Source organism: Musca vetustissima, unplaced genomic scaffold, assembly GCF_032173495.1.
Source record: "Musca vetustissima isolate MV318-11 ecotype Yass unplaced genomic scaffold, APGP_CSIRO_Mvet_v1 utg8489, whole genome shotgun sequence".
Classification (NCBI taxonomy): domain Eukaryota; kingdom Metazoa; phylum Arthropoda; class Insecta; order Diptera; family Muscidae; genus Musca; species Musca vetustissima.
This window is the reverse complement of record NW_026876674.1, coordinates 61,740-71,918: the sequence shown is the minus strand read 5'-3', so window position 1 is coordinate 71,918 and position 10,179 is coordinate 61,740. Positions and strand designations below refer to the sequence as shown.

The 10,179-nt window shown below is 39.4% G+C and overlaps 1 protein-coding gene across 1 annotated transcript; it reads left to right on the top strand.

Annotated features, from left to right (window-relative positions):
* The first annotated feature begins 763 nt into the window (after positions 1-763).
* Positions 764-5,577, top strand: LOC133321246 (uncharacterized). The gene is made up of 4 exons (XM_061530333.1): positions 764-768; positions 846-1,035; positions 1,138-3,835; positions 5,210-5,577. The coding sequence occupies exons 1-4, from the start codon at positions 764-766 to the stop codon at positions 5,575-5,577; spliced, it is 3,261 nt and encodes a 1,086-aa protein (XP_061386317.1).
* Positions 5,578-10,179: the final 4,602 nt, after the last annotated feature.

Sequence of the window (10,179 nt, the reverse complement as noted above, 5' to 3'; positions counted from 1 at the left end):
GTGTCTCTTTTCGATGGAAACGATTCCCTGAGTCATCAGATTACAGTTAACTGTAATTTCATAATTGATAACTACCATTCAGCAATCTCTGCCCCCACTGTGCTAGCAGCGGGTGAGTAAAACAACAAGAGCTGATTGTCTAGCAGATATACGACTAACTAGATCATATCAAGAGCTGACATTCATAATTTGTATATTTGTTGTTGTTATTTATTCAAACAAACTCGTGAAGAGCTGCGCATGCGCCACTCCAAACAAAAACACAATGAAGCTGAGATATTTTAAGATTCGAAAAAAGTGTTTTGAGGAGATGAAACATTTTATGAATGAAACAAGAAGAGACGAATAACGCTTAGACGCGTTTATTGGAAGATTAGATTGATATAAAATGTGTGGATAGGTCAGTTAGTAGTAACATTGCATGTTGGAACCTCGATAGATACACACAAGACCAACATCAAGATGAAGGTAAGTCAGTAAAAACACAACAAATATAAACATAACTCTGTGGGGGCAAAACGAGCAAACTGTGGATTACCGCTCAGTCCCCCGAACAACAACAACAACAGTAACAAAATATAAATTTTAATATTTCTTATAATTTTTCTGTATTTCTTGTTTTTGATACCATGTGACGCCATCCAGCTTCTTGCCCATTTTGTTGGATTACTTTTATTGGGCTTGGCCGCTGCAGATATTTCCTTGAAATTGAAAGAACAACAACTTCAACAAAATCAATATCTACCACCCAGCCATTCAGAAGATGCAGTAGGAAATGAACAACAACAATTCGAAGAATCAAAATATGGTAACTCTAAATATCAAGTGTATGAGGTGCATAATAGCTTCAATACTCCAGCTGGCGATGCTGGATCTAGTTCGGGTCGGACTCAAGAGATTCGTATACAACACATTAATGCTCCACCAGGTTTTCCCTTGGATGATCCAAATTTAGATGCCACCTTATTGAGAATTGTTAGTGATGGAGGTGCCACAACGGAGAACAAACATTCCCGCGTTGAAGAAAACGAAGTTGTTGGGAATAATGAAAAGATTCCCATACCCTTTCCCTCAAATTATCGTCATGAATTTCCGGAGAAATTCTCTAAGAAAAATAATTACAATGAGCGTCAGCAGCAACAACAACAACAAACGGCATTTGTGAATTCCTATAAAGCTCCCGATTATTTGCCACCAAAACAGGAAACCCCATATCAGGGTAGTCCCTATTTACCACCCGTATCGGGTAGTAGTGAAAATTCCGGTGTAGTATTTAAAGGTTCCGAATATTTACCTCCCCAAACCAGTAATGAAAATAGAGCCTTTAAGGGTCCAGATTATTTGCCACCCAATGGCGGAGTATCAAATAATCCAAACCCCTTCCCATCGAATAATCAATTTAAAGGACCCGATTATTTGCCACCACCACAAGCAAGTGGTCAGCAATATAAGGCTCCAGAATATTTACCACCAACTGGTGGTGTTAATCAACAAGGATCATATCAGGAAACTACATCCCAAGGCGTAGTCTCCAATAATCAGCAACAATACAAGGCTCCAGAATATTTGCCACCCACCAATACACCATTCAAGGGTCCCGATTATTTACCACCCCAGCCAAGTGTGAGCGGAGGTGCCAGCAATCAAGTTCAATATCAAACAAATACACCATTTAAGGGTCCTGATTATTTACCACCCCTGGCGAACACAAATGCTGCTTCATCCCAATCAATTACGTCAAATGGTCAAACTCCTTATAACACTCCCTTCAAGGGACCAGATTATTTACCACCACCACCAAGTAATTCATTTAAGGGTCCTGAATATTTACCACCTCAGGTAAGTGCCACACAACAGAGTGTCGTGGAAAATGTGTATATCCCCTCTGGGGTATTACCACCAGGCTATGATTTTGTTAAGCCTGAAAATGCAGAGGCCGCCATCAATGAATTGCACACTTTACCGGATGATGATACCAACACTTTCTCGAACACCAACAACAATATTAATAATCAAGAAGTTACGGTACAGGCACATCTGCAAGTTTCCTCTGGGGGTCAAGTGGAAGCAAGAAACGTGGGTACATATCAGGCTCCTGGTTATTTGCCACCGGTTAGACAACAATCCTCCGATATTATCTATGGAACTGCAAAACCGGGAAATGGTCCCGTAAGTCCCACAGCTGGAGTTTCAGTATATCAGACTGCTGGGTCATTAGCAGGTCAACAATCACAACCTCAGGGTGGCTCTTACCAGGCTCCAGGATATTTGCCACCAGCTTCTCCCCAACAGCCACAAACACAGGGCGAATCTTATCAGGCTCCTCCATATTTGCCACCAGTTTCTACTCAACAAACCCAGAGTGTAACCTATCAGGCGCCAGTTTCTTCTCAACAGTCACAACAGATCCCAGGTGTAACCTATCAGGCCCAAGTTTCTTCTCAACAGACACATCAAACCCAAAGTGTAACATATCAGGCCCCTGCTTATTTACCACCAGTCCCACAACAACAATCTCAGGGAGGATCCTATCAGGCTCCTGGTTATTTGCCACCAAGCCCTGCCCAAGTCAATACAAATGGCGCCCAACACAAAGTGGAGGGGGAACCTCGTTATTTACCACCCGGCTATGATTTCCAAAAAACCGATGAACAGCCACAACCACAAATAACACAACAAACAAATGTTGTTGCCAATATCAACAATAAATTTAAGCAAGCCACAACTGGTTACTTGCCACCTGGTTATGATTTCCAAAAACCTGTGGAAGCAGAAATTCAGCAGGCACCAAACACTCAAAGCCAGACCGTTCAACAAACAACCATTGTTGGTAATAATAATTTCAAGGCTCCCAGCTATTTACCACCCGTTAGTGAACCACCATTTAAGGGTCCAGAGTATTTACCACCCACAAATAATGCCGAACAATCTTCGGGAGTAGTAACATCCAGCTCGGGATCTCAAGTTTCAACCCCGACACTACAGGCAGCCGGCTTTTTGACTCCCTCTGGTTTCAAGGCTCCGGCGTATTTACCACCCACCTCCAATGAACCAAGACCCTCATATGCCTTACCCTCAACATTCCAAGGTCCAGGCTATTTGCCGCCATTTGTGAACTCAGCCCAAAGCCAGGCAAGTTATATGCATCCCTTGAGCAGCTATATGACCAGTGTTCAGCCCTATGAACGTTATGGCAGTACCAGAAAACCATTTGCCCAATATGGACCACCACCGGCGGCGGCAGCAGCAACAGCAGTGGCCATAAATACCAATGACGTTGCTCCCATGTATAAAGAACCTGCCACCAGACCTCAATATTATGCTCCCGCCATGTCCTATGCCCAAAATACAATCAGTACCCAGGCTTATAGGTCCCATGAGGTTAGCAGTTCTGCCCTTAATCCGCAAACACGTCAAGCCTTGCAAGCTTTTATGCCCAAAGATTTGCGACAAGAAATCTCCACGGGTCACTCCAATGTTGGCATTTCTTCTACACCAACTCCAAAGGTAGCTGGTGCTCCAACAGCTTCCGCTAAAATACGTACCGTACAAATTGTCAATACAAATGCTGTGAAAACTCTCAAAGTTTTGGAATCCTTGGATCACAGTGGTGTTAAGACCATTAAAATTCTAGGTACCAGCAATGAGGAACCCATGGGTGAACATCGTGTTGTCAAAGTTGTAACTGGCCACAAACACGAAGTGCAAACTGTGAAAATCTTCAATGATCATCAGGATGTATCGGAGCATCAAAGTAGTAGCGGAGAGTCTCGTGGCTATTTGCCACCACGTCAGAAGCGTAATCACAAAAAAGTCACACCCCGAGGTCGTAAACGTATTGTGAAACATTAAGGAGGAGGAAATTCTCTCGACAGTGTTGTTGAGTGGTATTTCCGTTACACCAACATTGGACCATCACCTCCATGCTTATCATTGTAAACTGCCACCCTGCACCCATCCCTTCAAATGTCGTGTTGCGTTTTTGGCAACACGTTATAGCACTGATTAGCTTTAGTCACAACCTCAACTGAATTACGGCAACTCTTCACCTAATTACTCACCTGTGCGGCTTTCGTAAGCCTACTATGGGAAACAATCATCAGTTATGGCTATGGTTCATTAGGGACCAATTAATTGCTGCAAAAATTGTTCCCACCATCTTCGGTTTTTTTTTTTGTGTGGAGATAATTCGCATAGTTTCATCATCTGGCCAAAAAAGTCATTAATATTTTCCCCTTAAGATTGGCTAATTGTTGTAAACGCCAGTCAGTTTGCATCAGTCAGCCAGTCAGTCAGTTAGTCAGCACCAGTGCCGATCATCTTGCCCCATTATTCAAAAATTCACCTCATTTTAGTTGTGTTTGTTTGCCATTTTGTTATTATCATTCATTTGTTTTGTTTGTTACATTTTATTGTTATTGCTTCTTTCTGTTATTTTTTTATTATTATTTCGAATTGTATGTAAATTGTTTTTTTTTCTTTATCTCAAACAAAACGAATACACACACGCGCACATACTCTCATATTAGCCATATTCATAAAAAATTATAATTTTAACGAATAAATTAAAAAAATGAAAAAATTCAACTCTTATGGTCTTTTTCTTGTTGTTGTAGTTGTAACTTCTGCAGCTCCATTTTATTTATGTGGGAATTTAGGTTATTGGGGGGGTTTTTATTTCTGTGGTTTGAATATTTTTTTTAAAGCCCATCGAAATTGGTCACAATGGCTCAAGGTCATCGTAGATGATTATTAGATCAAATGTAGAATTGGAATGGGTTCTTCCAAAATGAAAATATAAATTGTCATTGATTGTAGAATGATCCAAGAAACCGGATACCTTTGACCTTATTTATTGTCTGACAAATTTAGATTATTAACTAAATCTACGATATCGGGTAGGTAGTTTCTGTTGAAAGAAAAAAATATTGAATTTTAATTAGGAAAGGTGTTAAAACGTGGTAGGCTGTGGCGTGTTTCTTAGTGTGTATTTATATGAAATTCGACAATTGTTCATATGTAAATCGGGAACGATTTTAAGCAGGCGTTATAAAAATTTTCTCGCAATGGGACAATTTTTACGAATTGGGTGCACCACATACACCATTTAAGGGTCCTGGTTATTTACCACCCCTTGCTAACTAGAATAGAGGTCCATCCCAAACAATAACGTCAAATGGTCAAACTCCGTGTAACAATCCCTTCAAAGGACCACCACCAACTAGTTCATTTAAGGCTCCACAATATTTACCACCTCAGGGAAGTTCCGCACAACAAAAAGTCGTTGCAAATGTGTATACGCCCTATGGAGTATTACCGCCAGGCTATGATATTTTAAAGCCTGAAAACGTGGAGGCCGCCATCAATGAATTGCACACTTTACCGGATGATAATACCAACACCTCTACGAACAAATGCGACATTAATAACCAAGAAGTTACGGTACATGTACATCTTCAAGTTTCCTCTAGTGGTGTTGGTAGGCAAGTGGATGCAAGAACCGTGACCACATATCAGTCGCCTTGTTATTTGCCACCAGTTAGACAACAATTTATGGCAAAATTGGATCCTATTTAAAGGATATAGACCAGGAATGGCCAAATACTGTGGAATTTATCCCAACTTGGAATCATTTTCTCGATGTTAGAGTATAGTACTCTTCATAAGCTTTTTATATATACCAATATACGTCGGACGAAATTTTCCAGTAAGGCCCTACATTTACATAGGCACTACCATTTACGTAAAATCGAACATACAGGGTGAGATAAAAAACTGCAAGAAAGTCAAACGCCATAAGTATACCCTACACAACTATGTTGTCGGGCTATTATAGCTTTGTGCAGCTTCAAGAGTTTGTAACCGATCGTCATATCTTGACAAGCTGAGTCGATCTAGATATGTGTGTCCGCCCGTCCGTCCGTCTGTCCATTATAATTTGTAAACACGATATAGGCCACAGTTATGGACCAATCTTCATGAAATTTTCCATATAGGATGGGTTCTGCCCAATGAAGACTCCTATTGTTTTTGATACAGATCGGTTAATATTTAGGAGATGAAAAACATAGCAAATTTTTACATTGAGAAAGGGGTCAGAACAAAGACTAAGCATGCCTGTTTTGAAAAAGATTGGTCAATATTTAGCGGGTGAAAAATTACAAAATTTGTATTCTATAGCGTATATATTCACCCCTGAAGGACATAGACCCGGGAAGTTGATAGTACATCCAAGGGGAGTGGGTGGGTGACCTTTAAATATATTGTCCTATGTACTCGGATGTGGGAGTTACTCTTAAATATTTACGGGTCCTTAGTAACCCATTACCACATCAGAGGGCGGAAATATAGCACTGATCGCTTTAAAATGTTCTATGAGGTTCCAGTTATGGTCAAGGACAACGCCTATAATTTTCGGTGATGAAGTGGACCGAAAACGTATTTTTTGTGTGTTTTTTTTTTTAATTGATCTATAGGCCACAATTATAAGCCGAACATCACAACAAAACCCTCGGTAAAAGGAATATAGACAAATAATTAGAAGGACGTACTAAATATTAGTACTATTTGTTGACCTCTAGTCGGTCAAGAGAGTACAAATATAGCGGAATATTGCCCAGGCTCAGAATATAGAACCGCAGAAAGTTAGATTTTCGGGGTAGTTGTGTAGGGCATCATATGGTCGGCCCTGTCCGACTATTCTGCTCCACTCACTGTTTTTTTTTTTTATTTTAATGAACGAAAGCAAAAAATGTCGGAAACAGCATCACATTTAAGAATAAGTTTAGATTTGTTCGAATTGGTCACCTTTGGCTCGAATTATGGCCTTCAAACGGCCAATGAAACCGTCAGACGCTGTCCGAATGTTGCTCGGCGGTATTTTGGCCCATTCCCGGCAAAGCGCTTGCTTGAGGGGATCGACACTTTGGTATTTTTTAGTGCCAACCTTGCTTTCCAAAATATTCCAGGCACAATAGTCTAACGGATTGGTATCCGGAGATTTAGATGGCCATTGTGCGCTTGAAAGCGAGGAGCCTCATTTTGTAACTATTCTTGGGTGGCGCGTGCTAAATGCGATGGCGCTCACACCATCACCATGGCCGGCGCTTGAGAAAACCAAATTCTTCAGTTCACCACTTTCGGCCAAGCGAAGCAACTCTTTAGCTCTTTTGAGTCTATTTATACCCTACACAACTATGTTGTCAGGGTATTATAGCTTTGTGCAGCCCCAAAAGTTTGTAACGCCGCGAAATATTGATCCTAGACCCACCTTTAAGTATACCGATAGTCATATCTCGACTAGCTGAGTCGATCTAGACATGTGTGTCCGTCCGTCCGTCTGTCCATTATAATTTGTAAACACGATACAGGCCACAGTTATGGACCAATCTTTACGAAATGTGTGCATGTAGGACGGGTTCTGGCCAATGAAGACCCCTATTGTTTTTGGGAAAGATCGGTTAATATTTAGGGGATGAAATGGACCAAATACTAATTTTTTGTAGGTTTTTCTGGTCGTTCCATATGCCCCAATAATGGCCCGAACTTCGTGAAATTTTGCTTGGAGAAGGGGATCGGGTCAAAGAATAAGCATGCCTGTTTTGATAAAGATCGGTCAATATTTAGCGGGTCAAATGAACCATGACTTTTGTGTGAAAAATGACAAAATTTGTATTCTATGGCGTATATATTTACCACTGAAGGACATAGACCCGAGAAGTTGATATTATATCCAAGAGGAGGGGTTGACCTTTAATTTAAGACCAATTATATTGCTGTATGTGCTCGGATGTGGGAGTTACACCTAAATATTTACAGGTCTCTGCGTATTCGTATATTATATTGTAGCCCATTATCACTCTAGAGATCGGAACTATAACGCTGATCGCTTTGAAATGTTCCATGAGGTTCCAGGTATGGTCAAGGACAACGCCTATAATTTTCAGTGATGATCAGATAATAATTTTGGAATGAAGTGGACCGAAAACTTAATTTTTTGTTATATTTTCGAGTCTATCTATAGACCACAAATGAAAGCCGAGATCACAACACAACCCACGGTGAAGGGAATCTGGACAATGGCTGTACCGAATACTCGTAATATACGGAAAATATGTCAGTGTGAGGAAGAGGTGCTGTTTACCTCTAAGCGGGCAAGAGGGTGCAAATATCACGAAATATTGCCCAGGCTCGAAATAAACATCCGCAGAAAATTTGAGTTCCGTGGTAGTTGTGTAGGGTATCGTATGGTCGGCCCCGTCCGACTATACTGCTCCGCTCACTGGTTTCTTTCTGTTGTGGTGCACTTTTTAGAATTTCAATGGCTTTACTCCGAGCTCATTTTTCAATATTTTCCGAATGCTTTTGTACGCATGTAAACAATATAATGAGCTGTAACTGGAATCATTTTACCAGCTGTCGCACGAGTGTCTTAGAAATGACAGCAGTCTGAAGTTGATTGCAGTTTTTATACCCTTCACCACACTGTGGTACAGGGTATGTCTTTGACACACATGGTTCCTTTTGAGAATATGCATAGAATCACTTTCTGAGTCGATTTATGCATCTCCGTCAGTCTGTCCGTCCGTCCATGTATTTTTGTGAGCAAAGTACAGGTCCCATTTATGATCCGAATTGTATGAAATTTGGCACAGCCCATTGGTTTGGCCCAAGGACGAACCCTATGGAAATAGGAGAAAATCGGTTCAGATTTAGATATAGCTCCCATATATATTTTCGTCCGATTTTAGGTAAATGGTGCACCAAAGGCCCTGACAATCATTAGATTTGCACGAATTTTGGCATGGCGTACTGAATTAAGTGTAGAATGACGTGTGATTAGTTTCGTGCAAATCGGTTCATATTTAGATACAGCTCCCATATATAGTTTCGTCCGATTTTATGTAAATGGTGCCCCGAAGTCCCTATATAACATTCGATTTGAACGAAATTTTGCACAGGGTAATGAATTAGGTCAAGAATGAAGTGTTATAAGTTTCGTAAAAATCGGTTCCGGTTGAGATTATGCTCCCAAATATAGTTTCGTCCGATTTTATGTAAATGGTGGACCAAAGTCTTTATATATCTATCGATTTACACGAAATTTGGCATAGGGTAATGAATTAGGTCAAGAGTGAAGTGTTATAAGTATCGCGAAAATCGCTTCAGATTTAGTTATAGCTCCCATATATATTTTATTCCTATTTAATGTAAATTGCTTGACACAACGTACTGAAATTTGTATTCCGACGACGTCTGTTAGGATACATATGTTGAATATATCCAAAGTGGTGAAGGGTATCATATTGTCGGCCCAATTCGACTTTACTACTTTCCTTACTGGTTTCCTTTCACCTTGTATGTGTATATATATTTTTTCGATTAATCCCCCATTTTTGTGTGATTTTTTCGACCGAATTCACTGTAATTTAATACTTTGAGTTCTTACAGGATAAAAAATCTCTCCACTGAAAATTATAAATATAGGTTAATTTTTTCGGTTAGCCCCATATAACGGTAAAATATATTGCTTTATTTTTTAAAACGCACAAAACATTCAAATTGTAAAATTTTTGAGAAATTCTTTTGATTATTGTTATTGTCATAAAGAAATCATTGCCATTTCGTTATTGTAATTTATTGAACTGCTATAATTGGAATTCTTCGCTGAACTGTTGTTTGATATATATAATTTATATGTATTTACGTTTTAGAATTAATTTAATATTTCGATACATGAACTTGTTGTTCAATTTGTAATCCCATTATAAAGAGAATTATTGTTATTAATATTTAAAATGCCTATAACGAGTTTGCAATACGAGTTAAGTGAACATTTTTTTTGCATAACGTTGTGGTCTAGTTGCTACAACGGATTTTAATTATATAATAACCTTAACTGTCATAATAAACACATTAGCGTATAATGATTATTATTTTGTTAGACAAATCTTACAATAAAATATATTTTGACCCGCTAAATTACATATACTTGCATAACGGAAAAAGTGAAATCCTACAAAGCACTGAAAATGGGATGGTACCGTTATATGGAAGCTACATCAAACATGGACAGATATTAAAATTTTTTAGTGGGAAGAAGATTTGAAATCCCACGAGAATCGAAAATATATAAAATGTGTGATACCCTACCACCGAACTCTAATTTTCTGCAGATCT

Excerpts from the sequence above, each read along its gene's own strand:
- LOC133321246 (XM_061530333.1), top strand. Across the intron at positions 1,036-1,137 it reads GCGTTGAAGAAAACGAAGTT|CAACAACAACAACAAACGGC; the intron begins GTTGGGAATAAT and ends GAGCGTCAGCAG. Across the intron at positions 3,836-5,209 it reads CACACCCCGAGGTCGTAAAC|GACCACCACCAACTAGTTCA; the intron begins GTATTGTGAAAC and ends ATCCCTTCAAAG.